Source organism: Penicillium verrucosum (genome assembly GCF_028828655.1).
Source record: "Penicillium verrucosum strain IBT 35672 chromosome Unknown utg000003l_segment0_segment0, whole genome shotgun sequence".
In the NCBI taxonomy this organism is placed as follows: domain Eukaryota; kingdom Fungi; phylum Ascomycota; class Eurotiomycetes; order Eurotiales; family Aspergillaceae; genus Penicillium; species Penicillium verrucosum.
This window is the reverse complement of record NW_026643212.1, coordinates 2,036,354-2,054,680: the sequence shown is the minus strand read 5'-3', so window position 1 is coordinate 2,054,680 and position 18,327 is coordinate 2,036,354. Positions and strand designations below refer to the sequence as shown.

At 40.4% G+C, this 18,327-nt stretch overlaps 4 protein-coding genes across 4 annotated transcripts; all 4 read right to left on the bottom strand.

The window, feature by feature from the left end:
• Positions 1-394: 394 nt before the first annotated feature.
• On the bottom strand, positions 395-1,910 carry N7516_008457 (glycine decarboxylase subunit T; the record flags this gene model as incomplete). Its single annotated transcript, XM_057221176.1, has 2 exons — positions 395-1,454; positions 1,519-1,910. The coding sequence occupies 2 exons, from the start codon at positions 1,908-1,910 to the stop codon at positions 395-397; spliced, it is 1,452 nt and encodes a 483-aa protein (XP_057071448.1).
• Positions 1,911-2,689: 779 nt separating this feature from the next.
• On the bottom strand, positions 2,690-4,417 carry N7516_008456 (putative neutral amino acid permease; the record flags this gene model as incomplete). The annotated part of the gene is made up of 4 exons (XM_057221175.1): positions 2,690-2,770; positions 2,843-3,893; positions 3,956-4,098; positions 4,166-4,417. The coding sequence occupies 4 exons, from the start codon at positions 4,415-4,417 to the stop codon at positions 2,690-2,692; spliced, it is 1,527 nt and encodes a 508-aa protein (XP_057071447.1).
• Positions 4,418-4,424: 7 nt separating this feature from the next.
• N7516_008455 (uncharacterized protein) lies at positions 4,425-4,734 on the bottom strand (the record flags this gene model as incomplete). Its single annotated transcript, XM_057221174.1, has 2 exons — positions 4,425-4,560; positions 4,631-4,734. Coding segments are annotated over 2 exons (240 nt in total), but the record flags the coding sequence as incomplete, so codon positions are not given.
• Positions 4,735-9,110: 4,376 nt separating this feature from the next.
• Positions 9,111-9,680, bottom strand: N7516_008454 (uncharacterized protein; the record flags this gene model as incomplete). The annotated part of the gene is made up of 3 exons (XM_057221173.1): positions 9,111-9,397; positions 9,446-9,510; positions 9,568-9,680. The coding sequence occupies 3 exons, from the start codon at positions 9,678-9,680 to the stop codon at positions 9,111-9,113; spliced, it is 465 nt and encodes a 154-aa protein (XP_057071445.1).
• Positions 9,681-18,327: the final 8,647 nt, after the last annotated feature.

Here is an 18,327-nt window from a genome sequence, read left to right as displayed (position 1 = left end):
GAATTTTTCTTGTTTACCCGCAAGTCAGACCTCTCTCTCTTTGTCCCCATGGAATATATAAAGGGCTCCATGGCGGTAGAGAGATTCATAACCTCCATATATCCCTCCTCTATACCAACGCAGAGATCTACGTGCATCAAGATCCCGTGCTAAAAGAACATATTTGCGCGAGCAGAGCTAGCATATAATCAAAATGTGAAATCAGAAAGTCTTTTGATATACTAAATATCAGTCATAAAATCGGAAACATATTTACAAAGGCCAAGTAATAAGAATCATCGAAACGCTAGTCTTTCGCACAAGTAGGGACCCTCCATTTCAGAAAGGAACACAACCGAACAGAACAAACCAAGAACCAAAAAGAAGAAGAATAGACCATCAGACCATCTATCCTTTACTGAGGACGATGGAACTTGCTCTCAATCCAAGGCATACCGACGACAGTAGCCTTGCGGACCTTATTGCGGACCTTAACAGCCAACTCGGTACCCTTCTTGTGAAGCCCTTGCTTGACATATCCCATAGCAATATTAGCACCACTAAGCGACGGACTCGGCAGACCGGAGGTGACAACGCCAACCTCAACGGGGTTCGCTGGGTCAGAGATGTCCACGACGAGAGCGCCCTCACGAGCAGGGGGCCCCTTCTCAACAGACAGTCCGACGCGACGCTGGGACATAGTCTTCGGGCTGGCGAGTTGGGAAAGGATAACGGATGCACCGTTGAAGGTAGCAGTGGCAGGGTCGCGACGATCACGGGCAACGACCCAGCCAAGGGCCGCGGCGGGTGGAGTCTGCGAGGTGGAGATATCGTGGCCGTAGAGACACATGCCTGCCTCAAGACGGAGAGAGTCACGGGCTGCCAGACCGGCGAGACGGGATTTGCTGCTGTCGGCGAGGAGGAGCTCGGTGACTTGTCGGGGGAGGGATTCGGCGCCGGAAGTTGGGATGGAGATCTCGAAGCCGTCTTCGCCGGTGTAGCCGGTGCGGGTGATGAGGAGAGGGTGGGCGGTTGCGCTGCCGTCGGGTAGGGTGAGGTACAGCTCGCGGCAATTGCCGAAGTAGAGGGTGCTCAGGTCGGTTTCAGAGGCCGGGGTGTTTGCGGTGTTGATGAGGGGCTGGAGGACGGAGGCGGCAAGGGGTCCTTGGAGCGCGACCAGCGCGCGGTCTCCGAGGATTTCCCACTTGAGGCTGTCGGCGCCATGCTTGGAGCGGTAGGCTTCGATCTCGGCTGTTAGGAAGGCCAGATCCTCTGTGCGGCGGCCGGCGTTTGTGACGAAGTAGAAGGTGTCTTCGCTGCGGCGGGTGATAACGCAGTCGTCGACCATGCCGCCGGTGCCTTCTTCAAGAAGGCAAGAGAGGGTGGAGGTGTTGGGGGCGAGCTTGTCTACCGAGGAAGGAGTCACCTTCTTCAGGAGATCAATAGCCCCGGGGCCGCTAAGTTGATGCTGGACCCTATAGACGGGGAACTTGGTTAGCCATTGTGGCGTTTGTTTTGGCTCGGAAGCGGTTGACTTACATGTGGCTCACATCAAAAAGACTGGCCTTCTCGCGAGTCCACATGTGGCTTTCCACATGGCTCAGATCTGCGTATTGCAAAGGCATATCGAACCCGGCGAAGGGTACCATCTTAGCACCATGCTCCACGTGCAAGTCATAGAGCTGTGTCTTGCCGAGGGGCTCGCTCGAGTTAGAGGCATAGCGCACAGCCTGGTTTACAGCACGCGAAGCTACGGCCGTGACTGGCGCATTGGCTTTCAATGGCTGACAGACTGTTGGTCGCACAATAGCCGCGGAGGAGAGCTCCCGCCGAAGTACGGTGGAGCCGATAGAGACGCGGGGAAGGTTGAGGGTGGCGGCCCTCGCCGCCGCGAGGTCAACACCTCGTGTGAGAATACGGACGCTTGACATGGTGAATCAATGCCAGAGTAATTGAATTGACGAAAGAAAAGAAGAAAAGAGAAATAAATGAACCACAATAACTCACCAATCCGCCGTCGGGGAAGCATCGCGGGAAAGTCACGTGGCGATAGGCGATCGGGGAGTAGCTCGTTGCCCGATTCGGACGTTCTACAGGAAGCCGATGGCGATACATATATATAGCTCTTAGAGCCTGACTATATCATTGGCCTATTTCCACGTAGAATCTGTTAGCAATTGTATAAATCATGGGAGAATTCTCGTTTGTGTTCTCCATCGAAAGCGATTGCGTTCCTGCAGTCAGGTACATGGCTACATTGATTGGTAGACCAAAAGGCCATCGGAGTATTGCCGCGGCGATGGCAAATCATACCCGGAGAGCCAAACTGCGACCCCCAAGCCAATCACCGGTATTCAACTAGAACCTGACAACTGCATTAGAGAATGCGGGGATAAAAATATACATATAGGGGAGCAAGCCTCAAGATCGAGGCTTTCCGTCAAGCTATACACAGCAATTGAAAGCCTGCGACAGGATCCGTATCCATCTGAAAAGGAAAGACAAACTATTCATCACACCCCAAAGGTGCTTAAGTGGTATGTGTAATCCAAAATTATCCGCCACTTTGCTTTTCGGTCATCAGTCATAACTTATAAGCCACCGATGTCTAGTCTATGACCCGGTAGGTCGAAAACAACGTGCACAAGAGATCCAAATGCGAAGATGAAGATGAAAAAAAATGATACAAACTCCCCGCCCTGCGGGAAGTTTACAGTGCATTGCTGGCACAGGTAAAAACACCGCCGACAGTGCCGTCCGCGTAGCTGGTAACGACGGACATAACAGCGGCCTAGGAGGAATATGTATTAGCACGAGAAGAAAGAACAAGAGCAAGCCAGTCCAGACAGGGGTTATCACTTACGTATGTTCCAGGACCCAAAAAGAAGAAACCAACGAGAATTAAGAAGACATTAAAAATGAATCCAAGCCAGCCCCTAATTCCACGGATCATAAAGAAACGAGGTCCGTGGTCTTCAGCGCGCATGCGGATATAAGCCACACCCCAGAAAATGAATCCGAAGAAAGAATCAAAGAGGGCGCTCATAATAGACAACAAGTCGGAGAAAAAGGGAATGACCTCGGCAATGATAAAGGCGGCAAGCCAAAGCGTGGCAAGAATTCCACCCCAAGCAGCCCAGCCAACAACAGTGTTGTTGCCCTTATGGCGGGTGCCCTCGAACAGGCGGAAGAAGATGAAACGGGCTGAGACGGAGGCGTACAATACGCCCAGGAAAATGATAGTCGGGATCATGAACGAGAAGGAGACCTTCTTGAACATGTCATCGCCGATGGAGCCGAAGGCCGGCGCAACCATGTACTGGTTACCGACGTAGTTGTAGGTGACTGCGCCGACAACGCTGAAGACGATTATCTCAGCGATCGTCACAGCTGTGACGGACTTCCAGAAATCGCGGGGCTCCTTCATTTCAGCGATGAAACTGGGGAGGGTGATTTGGCCAATGAAGGTGTAGCTGATATTCAAAAAGGCATTCATGCCTTTCACAAATGATGTGCCCTTGGCAGGAATGGCGAGCACAATGGGTTCTCCCTGTGCCGCCGAGTATCCTGCTGGGTGGTCTTCGATAGAGGCGAACACGGCAGCCAGGACAACAGAGATGAAGGTGAAGAATGCAGAGAGGGTTGCGACTTTAGATAGCGTACTGAATGTGCGAGGAAGCGAGAAACACCAGGAAATGATGGCGACAATGAACGAGAAGACGACTGTGCAGACTGCGCCGTTGGACATCGTGTTCAAGTACTCGGCACCCACCACGCAGTGCAGGCCCTGGATGAAAGTGTTGTTCAGGAGGAACATGACTGCCGTGGCCCACCACGCAATCTTGGAGTCCCAGAACAGATACTGACCGATGTCGCACACGTCGCGGACTTCGGGGTGTCGCAGACAGAATCTCCTATCTAGACATTAGCACCGAGGCTTACTACGGGGTCGCAGTCATTGAACGGGGTATCATACCAGGTAATCAGCGAAGTGTACAGGACAATGCCGGCAATAACCACGGTCAAGATCAAACCGGGAACCAGACCCAGAATGGAGTATGACCAGGGAAAGGACATGATAGCCAGACAGATGTACTCCGAGAAAAGCAATGCCGCAGTCTATTCAAAATATAAAATATCAGTCAATTAGGCCTAAACTTCCTTATCGGGTCTAATCGAAGCGCACCTTTTGCCAACTACACGTGCGGTATTTGATTGTGTTCTCGGACTCCATCTCAATCTGGCGACCGATGCTTTCTGTGGTTGAGGATGCGTCGAGAGCAGTGACATTATGCTGCGAGCCACGGCGGCCCTGGCCCTCAATGTCGAAGTCCTTCAGCTTGGGCTCCTGCTCGGATTTGTCGGACAGCTCGAGGCTGTTGTGGTCCCGGTCATGGTCCCAGCTGACAGGATTTGGCGATCCATTTGGAACAGCCATTCTTTATTTATTCTGAAGAGCGGACGAACCGCGCTTGTCGGAACTCGGTGGAGTCGAGAGGAGAGTTGAAGATTTGCAGATGCATGTAATGCTCCTCAAGAAGATAATTGATAGCAGACTGGTCGCGTATAAGCAGTGGTGTTCTTTTTCTGTGATTGACCTTTTTTTTCTCTCTCTCTTCTTTTTGGACGGATGCGCCGGTTAGACACTTACATTCGAATGATTGAATTATGGGGGTGATCGGCGTGTTGGAAGGTGAAGCGATCAGAGCTGGACGGATTAGGGCAAATGCGGGTACCTGAGGTAGTATTCCCTGAACTGCAAGCAATTCTCAACTCAGATGGAAGAGTGAGAAAAAGAAGAGATGCAAAGGAAGAGATAGAGGAGAGAGATGAAATGTAGAAAAGGAAAAGAAACGAAAAAAGAAAAAAAAGGTAAAAAAAAAAAAAAAAATCTCGAAGTATAGTAGAATACCATGTACTCTATGGCGCGATCGCATCTGCATGGTAATCTATTAATTTTGGGTATCTGGAGAATACCGTCATTTCTGACCTCGAGTGGAACTCTTTGACATCCGGAAAGTAAAATAAAATCAACCAAATCAACCAGGCTAAATGTAGTAATATGACGTTGCTAGAGCCAAGCAACAGTCGCAATAGGCAGATTGTCAGCCGAAGCCGTGGCTTGCGGTAAGGTGTGCCAAGGGACACAGTGTTTAGGCCCTGATGAAGTCAAAGTACCTGAGTTATCAGGGAACTTGGATCCAGACCATTGGGCTTGAAGATCGAGACTTGAAGTCCATGGTACTGATTTTTGCCAGTACATCCAGTCAATATACAAAGGGTGTGCGCCTTTTTTCCTCTTTTTTCCTTCTTTTGATATCAAGACTCCACGGACATCCCGAATCCGCACTCTTTTCCAAAGGGGGGTGGGGGCCAGGAGCTTAGCTTGCCAAGTTATTGGAGTCTCAGAATGTACTTAAACCCACTCAGGCAAAGTCGGTTGCGCCCCGCATATCCATATCCTGCGATATTCTTTGCATCGAGTGGACTGTGACGGCCCCGCATGCGGATGGCTGTCGAATGAATCCATCCAGCTCAGCGAATCCATGCATACCGTGCCTCACGAACATGGATTTAGCATGAAATAGTGGAAACGTGGTATATTTGATCAGGGATTTTATTTTCAAAGAGTTTGATTTGGTACGAGGTAATTTATGGAACGATCGGCAAAGTTGTCATTGACTTTTGTTTTTGCTTTCTCTGCCTGAGGCAACAAAATACATTCCACGTGCTGCTGACTCAGAGTCTGCCCCATCCATGGATGCCCAAACACATGACTTCTTGGTGTTCCCTTTCCGCTTTAGTGCTCAGGCCTTGCCGCTTTTTGCTCACTAAGTAGAACTGAGCACCCGTGGACGCCCCCGAGTATTACATAATCATCAGGCATCACCTGACTATTACATAAGTTAGACTTGCCCAGGTGCTCGCTGAGCAAGAGCAGCCAAATGCAGTTGTTCGCATATGGAAGGGGGAAATTAATATTTCGAACTAGGCTATGTGACGAGCCAGGTCTACAAGCAAAGCAAGGGCAAAGCAAGAAAGTACTTCATTCGAAATACTAAAGGTGGGGACAATTACGGGCGACTATAGGGATCACAGTCACATAACTCTCTCATTGGTTTATATTGCCTGGCAAACCTCGGAATTAGTTACATATGTAGTAGTAATATTGAACCCGGATGATGCCTTCTAATGTCTTAGAAAAGATATATAAAAAGACAACCAAAAAGACAACTAAAAAGACCCTAAGAAGAATATCCAAAAAAGAAGATCTAGTAAGATGTTAGTGTATGCTTATATACGGTATGCCTAATACCATATTTTCCCAACAATGAAATTTAGAAGGAAACCTAAGGTCAATGGTTAGTCGTACATGTATATAGGTGTAAAAGAGAAGTTGAAATTAAAATAAAGAAGGCGGTGATAAAATAGGCTGTAAGGAACTAGCCAATGAGAGAGTTATGTGACAGTAGTCTCTATAGTCGCCCATAGACAATGCACACCCCAACCTAACAAATAAGCAAAGCAAACAAAGCTACGGGGGACCAAATACGCCACCGGAACACAACTTTCTCATTGGTTTATATTGCTTGGCAGTATTTCAGATCCACTCTCACCATACAAAAACTAATTTGTTAACTATTGGATATAAATATACTTATCTAGATACCATACAAAGTTAAGCTTAGAAAGTGTGGAGGGTGAGAGGTAGGTATGATCTACCGACCTACTTAAGGGTTTGATGCCCAAGGCATAAGTGTAAAGGCCTAAGGCTACTATCATAACAAATATATTAAATTCAAAGGTTGTTATTATTATAGCCTTAGGCCGCTATATATATACCTTAACCATCAATACCTCTATAGGCAATCAGCTCTCTCCCTCACTCTCCCTCTATTACCTTTATATAAAACCACCACAATATTACTTTATATGTCTTCATAATCTCATCTACTCTATAGGACTAGAATAATCAGAGCGATTAAGGTATAAATGCATAAAAATAATTGAAATTGAAATTAGTTTATAACTAGATCAAAATTAACATGTATGCTTCGAGGGAGGGGCGGTGAGAATCGCCGTCAGGTCGTATCCAATGAGATAGTTGTGCCCCGGTGGCATACTTAGTCGCCCGTACAAAGCAAACAAATCTGACATGTGATCTAGCGTATGATAGCAGATCGTAATAGGTCAATTGTCCTCTTCGGTACCCTGGGGTGATCAAATGCTGTGCGTTTATACCATTGATCATTGCGCTCGGCAGGGTCGTCGATTTGGTCATCGTCACGATCGCTATTGTGGCCGAGCTCGGGTATGTTAGCCTGCCAGGCAGCAATACGATCCGCAGTATCACCAGTAGCAGGAGTATCGTTATCGACGGGGTCAAGTGAATCCTCCATCTCCATCAGCGCCCGCTTAGCGCGCGCCTAAGGATTCAGAGCTGGCGAAGGGGTGGAAAACGGAAGAGGGTACGGGCGATTAAATATGCCACCGGCACATAACTCTGTCATTGGTTATCCTCACTCTTTTTGAAACAACTTAGTTAGCGTATTGTATTGATCATGTATATATGTAGCTATGATCTTGAATTCTTCCTTCTTCAACTAGCCGTGCCAAGCGACCAACAACCTTCCAGTATTTCTACTGAAGTAGATTGAATTTGAATTGAATCTGAATTGAATCATACATAGTTATGTATTGTAGAGAGGACTGTTGTATACAAATTGAAATTAGCGTATGTTTGTTTCAAAAGGCGGTGATAAAAGGGCGGTGAGGTACCAATGACAGAGTTTGGCATACTTAGTCACCCGTAAACGTTCAAACGGCGGAAAGCACCCATGAAACCGTACTGCTTCCCGGTACGCACATAATCAAAGGTAACGATGTCCGCTTCGTTACCCTGGATAGCGTCGATCTTGAAAGCTCGAACGCTATTCCAAGCTACACCTGGCTCGCTCCGTGCGAGTTCGTGTAGATCCTTGATGTGGAGACGCCACTGTGCCTTATATCTGAAGATAACAATGTCTTTGGGTTCAGAGAGACTGGCGCGAACAAGCTTGCGAGTAAGGTCTAGGACAAATTTGCGGTTTCCTGCATTTGCGAACGATGTACCTATGCACTCTTCAGTTGTCTAAGGAACATCGAGAATGAGAGCATTCGAATTGACTTTATATGGATTGATCCATGTTCCATGATGCGAGGCGCTGGGCCTTATCCTCTGGATCGGAAACCGCGTATCATCCGTCGTTTGATGATTAAGTATGCCACAGGTAGTTTGTTAACTGGTTAGTTAGTTATATAACTCTGTCATTCATTTTTATCACTGCCTTTTTGAAACATACGCTAATTTCAATTTGTATAGTAGCCGTGCCGCCCGTGCCAAGCGCTCAAACTAGCAGCTAAGAGATCAGCCAATTTTCTTCCTAATTGAATTTAGTGTATAGTTATGATTTTGAATTCTTTCTTCTTTAACTACCCTCTCTATAATACAATCAGATTCACTACTTCAGATTCACTTCAGAAGTTCAGATTCACTTCAGATTCAATTTACTTTTAGAAGTCCCAATATCATTTTAGAAGGCATTGATTTGATTAACCTTATAATCTAGGTATTCAGACATCTTTAAGCATCGGCAAGCTTCAATTAATCACCTGCAGTGATCACTGCGCCAACGATTCTCATATATTTACATCCCTCGTTTGTCGCTATTGACGAGGCCTCGATGATCCGTGAGACTGATCTGCATGCCACCTTTGCCTGGTTCGACCCGATCAGCTTTGGCCTCTTCGGAGACAGTCGACAGCTCGGACCGCACTCGTCCGACGATAAAGATGAAGACCCTTTCTACCAACAGGTACAATTGTCACTTTTGGAACGAATGAGCACGGCAGGCCTTATGGCAGCATTCCTCAGACATCTACGGGCGACTGACTTTGCCACCGGCACATAACTCTCTCATTGGTTCATATTGCCAGCAGTGATTTAGATACAATGTGTGCGATCCCTAGTGCGTCTCGTTTCATGCGCCGACACGCTTTCTGAAATGCTGCCTCGTCCTCTGCCTCGATTCTATACTGACGATCTTTCCAGAAAGCGTCAAAATCGTGGTATGGACCTAGATCAAGGGTGGCTAAGCCCATGGGCTACCTGGGATCTTTCCTGCCACACCGAGCATGGCTGCACCGAGGGACGTGCGGATTTCCTTAAGTCTCGGGTCCGACACACCTTCGAACGAAGAAACAGTGTCGGGCCTGGTGAGAGAGTAGTATTGGGTCAGTTCGTTCACACATTCGGCAGCGGTGTAGAAATCAGCGACGATGGCATCCATGTCATCGACCTCGTTGCATTCAGGCATTTCCTCGTCGGCGGGGTTCTCATTGTGACCAGACGACTCATCGGGTGGGATGAGTGTATGATCTTGAACAGTTTCGTCAGAAGCAGGATCTTACATAGCGAGGTCAGAACTAAGGTCATTAACAGATTTGCCGGAATGATCGGGTGAAGACTGATTCGCGATCTTGAAATATGCCCTTTCCACAACTTGCTTCTCAATATACACCGCATGGACGGGTATGATCCGAGCTTACGAATCCGGGAAGATCTTTCGGGAAATATCCGTGGCCTTGATAGTGATGTCGTTGGCAACTGAGTTTGTTGCAACCATGACGACAACCTGACGCCTTGTGTTCTCGTTGTACATATTTGTTACGGGGCAAGGTCATATGACCTGTCTCACCGCTTTAGCTAGTCTAATAGCCACTACATAGGTAGTTAGGAATGACATCCTTTTGCCACTTCCCCTTACAAATGGTAGCACGTCCAAACACGTCTATTATAGGGAAAAGAAGGATAACATCGTTTTTTTATCTTTAAAGCTCTTCCCCGAGGTTATTATCTTTTTCTTTTCTCTAAAACCGATCGTCGGCGGCGACGTCACGGTACGTCGTCGTCGACGCTCTTTAGCGTTTCTCGACGTTCGGATTACGTAACGCGGACAATAAATACCGTAGACGTAGTTATTATCCACTAATAGCTAGTACGTCCGCGGTAGGCAATTAGCTAACTATTATAAAGACTATCCTAATTTTCGCGTTTCGGCGGAGGCGTTATCGTTATTAGAGCAATTTTCCACGACCGTCGGCTATACTAGTTAGAATTAACGCGTTATAAGGTCGACGAGGGTTACTAACTAACGCTACCTACCTAATTAGGTAGTTAATCCGCTAGTAGTCCGTCGGCTATTAAAATAGTTCTACGCCGAGGATAAAGCTCGGCGTTCGGAGGTTAGTAGCGAGGTCGATACTCCGGCTATATATATTAATATACCCGTTATAGACTTAGTTTATAGCGAGGTTAACGTTCTAGCTATACTATTAAATCCGTCCCCGATAGTACTACTAAGATTACCTATTAGGTTTATTAATAGGCTAGTTTTAACTAGATATAGGTCTCGTTTACGTTCTTTTTCGTACCCCTAGACTAAGGAAGATAAGATACCGCCTATATCGAGCGCGTCTACTAGTATTAACGTTCCGGCTACTATAGCCCCGCGTTAAGCGGTAGGGTAGCTAATAGAAACGAATATACTAAGAGTTATATTACCCGAGTTATTATAGCGGTCGGCCCTAGAGGCGACTATATCCGCTATAACGCCTCCGGTTATAGTACTATATTTACCGGAATTTATATACTTATATCTTTAAAGATCGCCGATAATACGCTTTTAGCCGCTATTATCGCTATAAGGTTTTCCTACGCTATACCCGATATACCTATCTTAATATATATAATATCTATAATAGTATCCTATAGACGAATTAGCGATACTAAAGGATTAGTTATAGTCTATATAAAGAACTATTAATTAATTAAGCTAGTAATTAATAGCTAGTTCGCGGCGATCTAGATATATAGACGGACGATTATATAATATCTCGCTAAGAGATATAAATAGATAGCGTATTTATATACTAAATAATAGCGATCCGGGCTCTTCTAGCGATAGTAATTATAATAATCGCGACTATAAATCGCGGGACTATAGATCTAGGAATCGCTAAAGAAGAAGTTCGAAGACTTAAAGATCCTAGTCGGAGTCGTCGGAATCGCTAGAAAGATTTTATATAAGAGACCTAGGCTATTTCGATCTAGATATAGCGCTACTATTTTCCGAAGTTCTAGATAGATAGAGAGTATATTATAATATAACTAATTTTATTAATATAGCTAGGATTATAAAGCCGACTTACCGACCTAAATTAATAATAAAGGTATTTTATTAGTACCTTTTAGGTATAGCGGCGTTATAGTACGAGAACGAAACGGACGCGGCCGAACGAAGGAAGCTTTATATAATTACGAATATAAAGAACTAGTACGATAGCCTTAGTAAAAGATTCCGCGTCCCTATAAGCGATATATTAAGGGAGTTCTACGCCTTAGAGTATACGCTTTATAATATATATATAAGATATAATCCTAATAAGTTCTTTTAGAAAGTTATTATTCTAGATAGTAATTCTAGGACGGCCCCTATAGTAGAGACGTAGGCGATATTAGCGTTTAATAAAATAGCGACTCCCTTATAGATATAGCTTATAAGGCCGGACGAGAAGATAATAATAACGTTATTTATACGTTATATTAATAACGTTAAGTTATAATAGTTCGCTTATTATAGAGAGTTATAATCGAACGGAGGCTCGTCTAGAAGTTAGCGTAAAAATAAGCCTAGGCGGTACCGCTCGCTATAGCGGGATATAAAGGAGTCTAAGTCTAAGGCGAATAGGGATAGACTAGTTAAATTATAGGATAAGACGCGCTATCGCGAAGCGCGAAATAATCGCGTTAGCCTATAACTAAATCTATCTCGATATATAAAAACGGAGAAGGCGAGACTTACGGCCCCGGATAACTTTTTAATAGACGATAATAGTAAGAACGATCGGTTATCGGAGTTAGATTATAAGTACTATTATATAGCGAATAGCGAATCGGAGGACGATAATATAAAGAAAGAGGTCTTATTATAGGAGGATAGCGATAAGGTATATATTAGTTCTATTAAGGTTATTTAATTAGCTACTAAGCCAGCGATAAGTACGGGATAAGACTATCGCTTATAGAGCTATATAGTTCTATAGACTAAGTTAAATCTTAACCGCCCGTTAATCGATATTATATACGATACTAGCTATTTTATAATATTAATTGATAGGTCTATAGTTATAAATAAGATTTAGAAACCGGATATTAAAAGGCTAGATACTCCGATTAAGATAAAAGGAATCGGTTCCTAGCGTTTTCTAATAGCCGAATATATTATAGTCAACGTCTATATTATAAGTAGCCGCGATAAAAAAAGTGTTATAGTATACTTTAAGAGGGAGATATATATTATCGATAACCTTAGGCCTAAACTTCTATTAGATATAAATATTATCGCTATAAAGCGTATTACCTTCGATATATAGCTATCGGTCTGTAAGAATATACTGTTTCAGGTGTAAGGCCTGTCAACCGGGTAAGATACGTTGGCTTGGGAGGAGGAACAAAGGTATATTGGGCTGTGTGTGCCAAGACTAATTCTTGCCAGAATTTAGGGGTCCCGGGGGACCTAAGATTAAAAGGAAATGTACGTGCTAAGGCTCGGCACCGATCGGGTGACGAACCCCGTACGATTTATATACGTGTTAAAACTTCTATAAATATATATATCGCCTAAGTTCCTATTTTATCTTTAAAAGGACCTTTATCCTTTATAATTATTCCCCCTTCTCCTATAAGGATATCTATATCCGAAAATAGATTATAGCTATAAAGTATTAGGGAGATATTAGTAGTACTCTATAATAAAGGAGCTATAATTAGAATAATTCCGAATCTTTATCTAATTTTACTATATCTTTATAGTATTAGGGCTATATAGCTATAGATATATTTATAGTAGAGAACCCTAATTTCCTAACTATCCTTAATATTTAGTATCGATTTTACTATACCCGCTATTTATAGAAATCGAATCTATTTAAAAAATATATAGTATATAAGCTATCTTCGCTTAATAATTATTCGTTTTACCCCCGGAACGAGCGCGGTTCTATTTTCTATTTAGTATTTCTTATATAAAGCTAACTCTAAAAAATACTAGTAATATAATTAACGGAAATCGATATATAAACCTCTATTAGAGGGAATATAAGGAGATCGCGTCGAATTAATCGCGATTTTAGAGTAGGTAGCCTAGTACTAATTACCTACAAATAGATATTATACGTAAGATATAATATACCTCCGGGAGATAAGTAAGAGGGTTATTAATTTAACTAAAGACTTCGATACTACCTATAAAGCGTATAAATCCGATTATAGGTTTTCGGATAAAGACCGGAAGGATTCTATAGAGGCCGAGGTAGGTTCTTAGAAATTATACGTCCTAGTAATAATTCGCTAACGACCTATTTTAGTATTATAATTATCTCGCTAGTCGCTATATAATATATCTAAATCCTATTCCGCGCCTCCTTATTTTTTCGACAGAAGAGTAGTAGAAATAGTTTTATACCGAAGTAGGGTAGTATCTTTAGATAGAAGATAATAGTTTTATTATTTAGACCTAAGGTAAATATAATCTTTTAGTAGTAATCTAAAATATATATATCGGATACTTCGATCTTATAGTACTAGGCGTTATTCTAAGGGACTTAGTAGAGGATCTAGTAGATTCTTTTCCTATTCCGCTTTTCGAATTATAGGTAAGAAGGTTACGTATTAGCGTTATTTTAGATTTTAGCTTTTAGCTTTTAGTAGGTAGTAGATAGAAATAGAAGATATAACTTATATTCTTAGATTTAATCTATAGTTTCCTATTTTATATAGAATCCGATCTAGACCCTATCGCGTTAATAACCTTTAATTTATTTTTCTTTTATAACTCTCTATCTTCTTACTCCTTTAGATTTATATTTTACTACTTTTTTATTATTATTTTATAAATTAATCGTAATTATACCTCTTATTTATTATTCGCTATATAAACTACGCTCTCTAATTTTACGCTAGTATACCTAGTATATAATATATCTATACGTTTCTATACGCGAGTAGATAGATACTAATTCGGTATCTCTTCGACCCTTTATTATCTACTACTTCGCTAAGATATATAATAGAAAGAATTATTAATACTATAATAGGTTATATAAGTCTTATAAGATAGTAAGTATTCTAGACTACTCTAATAAGGATTTAGTACTAAATCGTACTAACCTCGCTTAGGTCCTTAAAGATATTAAGAGGAACTACTATAAACTTTTAGCGTACTTATTATAGATTTAGGACTTTTAGATAAACTCTAATAATAGCTTTAGCGAAGACGCTAAGCCTAATATTAACGACTAGGATACCGCGATTATATTATAGCTACCTTATAAGCTAGTTATTAGCGTTATAATATATATTTAGTATCTTATCGCGAGTTTTAATAGTTTTATAAAGTCTTACTATTATACCTACTCTCTTCCTAGTACTTATATACCTTAAGTAAAGTATTTTCCTTTATATCTTCGGGATTTTATTCTAATCTATTTCTAGGCTACTAAAGACGCTTATTCCTAGTAAGTATCCGACTATAGTTCGTTAGTAATTTCTTTATTACCCGTTCCTATTACCGCTATTAAGTATAAGAAACTTATAAATAAGACTAGTTATTACCCTCGTCTATATATAGCTAAGGAGTCGGCGCGTAGCTAGTATATTAGGGTAGTCGCTTTCCGGGAGGATATATATAAATTAGTCTAGGCTACTCGGGATAATTCCTAGGTATCTAATACTATAGGATAATTCTTAGAAGCGTACCTAGCTACGTTTCCCCTAGACCTATAGGTATAGCGGGCTAGTTCCGGTTCTAATTTAGCGGCTATAGCTATCCTTAGGTTTTCTTCTTTTCTAGAGTTTTTTAATATTTTAATATAATTTTTAGCGTATTTACTATTACGCTTTCGGGTATCTATTAATTATATTCTAATAGCTAGCCGTACTACTTTATTAGATAGTATAATTCGTCTTCGAACCGATAGTAATCCTTAATCTTTTCGATCTTTTATTTATTATTATCCGCTAGTTCTAGTAATAGTAATTATTTTAATTCGCCCTCTTATTAATACTATAGCTAAAGTAGGGAGATAGGGAAAACGTTATAGATCGCTATATATTAGCTAGGAAGTAGGAGGCGATACGCCTATTTTCCGACGTATTTAAGGATTCTAAAAGGTCCGATCTATCTAGATAATAGTTTTTTTATAGTACCTTTTTTTAATTATAGGTTTTTTATTAATAGAGCTACTAGATCGTTCTTCTTAAATATTATTTTTTTATAACGCTTATTATAATAAAACGCCTACGTTTCGGTTATTATTCTCTATACTTTTTATAGCTTTTTATAAAGCTCTATAAGCTTTTAAATTCTTACTAAAGCTACCGGTACCTCCCTTTTAACGCTACTATTCTTAGCGTATATTTAAAAATTTAGATTAAACCCTAATAGGGCTTAGAAAGGCGATATTCTAGTTATTATATTAACGGTATTATTATAGGCGAATTCCGCGGTACGTAGAAGTATAGGCTATATCTTCTATTACTTATTAATAAAGTACCGAAGATAGTATTCGAGTATTTAGTTTATCCTCTCTATTTAACTATCGGTCTAGAGGTAAAACGCTATTAAATATCTTAGTTTTACCTAGGATATATAGTATAATTTTAACTAAAACCTACTTATAAAAACTAATCCCCGGTCGGATATAATACTATTTAATAGTCCGAATTATAGTTTAATACTTTAATAGAATAGCTCGGCTAATTCCGAAGCGTCTATCGTAGTCAAAACTAGGAAGAAAAGGCACTATTTTAAAAAATAGTCTATAATTACTAAAATTATATTAATTATCTTTCTTTTCTAGATCGATTAAGGTAAGCCTATAATAAAGTCTATTAATAATTTAGTAAAAAACCGGGAGGGAATCGGTAGTAATTCGAGCTTACCGAAAGGGCGATATCTTAGCGTTTAAGCGGTTTAATATACCGCGTAAGATTTTACGTATTTTTTTATATCTTCTTATAGGTTAATCTAATAGAAATCTCTTCTAAGAAGTTCCTTAGTCCTTACTCTCCTAAAATAGCCTATAATAGGGTTATTATAATATATTATTATTAATTTTTAATAGATACCTTTTTTCTTTAGTATATATAGACGTCCTCGGTACCTAAGATATCCTAAGGCGTTAACTAACTAGTCTTTATTATTAGGTTTCTAGGCCGATACGTTATCTTTCCGGCGGATCGTTTCTAGATTATCTAATTAGAGTTTTCCTATCTATTCGAGAGTATCTATAATAATAGCTATACTTATAGACTAGATTACTATAGTATTCTTTAGATCGAATAGAATATCTAATTCGTTATATAGCTCTCTCTATTTAGACTATAGGTCTATATTAGTATCAATATATTTTACTATCGATCCGATCGAGTTATATCCTTAGGATTTATACTCTTAATCTACGTTTAGATCTTAGGTCCTTACGATATTTTAGATTATTAGGGCCTCTAGTCTTTTAGTCTCTCCTAGAGCCGGGGTCTTTTCGTCTATAATTTAGTTCTAAATCGGACTAATTAATTCCTTTCCTATAATTACTTATTCGGAATTTAGAATTCTAGAAAGCCTATTTATAGGGTTTATTTTTCTAGGCCTATACTTTATAATAAAGTTAAAAGGTATTAAGAATATATACTAGCGTACCTATCGGCTATTAAGTTTCTACTAGGTTATAAATATATATAAATTAGTATAATTTAATAATATCTTAATAGGATACTTACTACTATCTAGATAGTACCGCTAATATTAAAAAGAGTAAATAATAGCGAAAAACTCCTAATCCGGGGTAGTATAGTTAAGTTCTAGGCCTAAAAATTTCTTTAATTAGAAGGCTACTAGATATTACCGACCCTCCGAATCTAGCTATAAGAGTACGCCTCTTATATCCTAATTTAAAGTATCCGTCTCTAATATAATATACTTCTTTAGATTAAAATAATATAATAGGGATACTAACTAAAAGATAAGTTTTAACTACTGAAACGCCTATAATTCGGTCGCGTTTAACTATACTTACCCTAGCTTTTTACTATTTTTACTTTCTTTTATTATAGACGTAAGGGGTAGGGATAATTAAGAATATCTTTTTATAAAGCGGCGGTAGAAATTATAAAATCCTAGGAAGATTTAGATATTATAATAGCTCTTTAGTTCTTCTTATTCTTAAATTATGTAAACGCGGCTTTAGTCTATTTTTACCCCTAATCTATCTATAATAAATCCTAAGAACTCGACCTCTCTCTAATAGAAAGTATATTTTAATAATTTTATATAGAGTTCCGCTCTTTATAGCCTTTCGAAGACTTATCGAAGGGCTTTTATATAGGATTCTCGATCCTTAGTAAATACTAGGATATCGTCTAGATAAGCTATATATATTATATTAACTAGCCCTACTAGCGCGGTATAGATATAGCTTTAAAAGATAGCGGGTATATTAGATAATCTAAATAGTATAACTATATATTTAAAATAACTATATCTTATTCGGAAAGCCGTCTTTTATTTATTATCTTTCTAGAGTCGAATCCGGTAGTAGGTATCCTTAACGTCGATCTTATTAAAAAACTAAGCTCTTAAAAAATAGTCGAGAATCTCTAAAATAAGGGGTAGAGGGTATTAGTTTTTAACCGATATATAGTTTAGCCCTCTATAGTCTATATATAGCTATAGGCCTCTATCTTTCTTTAGGATAAAAAGGATAGGGGCGTCTATAGGGCTCTTTAATAGGCGAATTCTCCCCTTTTTAATATTATCGACTAGGTAGGCCTATAACTCTTTAAGTTTAGTTCTAGATAGTAGGTAAATCGGCCTATAAGAAGAGGTTTTCTTTTTTTTAAGTTCGATCGTATAATCGGATATTTTAGTCTTTAGTAGGGTACCCGCTTTTTCGTAGTTAAATATATTAAGGAACTCTTCTAATTCGAGGGGTATTCGTACCTAATCTATATCTAATATAGCGGCGTCTTTATCTAGTAATTAGACCTTTTCTAGTATCTTAACTAATATATAGATAACGGTAGTATTTTTTAATTATTTTATAAATTTATAGGGGTTTTAGAGTTCGAAACTCTTTATTCCGAACTATTATTTATTTATACTAGGATATAGAATTATATTAAATTTATTTATAAACGTCCTAGATAGAAGTACTAAGCTTCCTTCTAGTCTAGAATCTCTCTCGATCCCG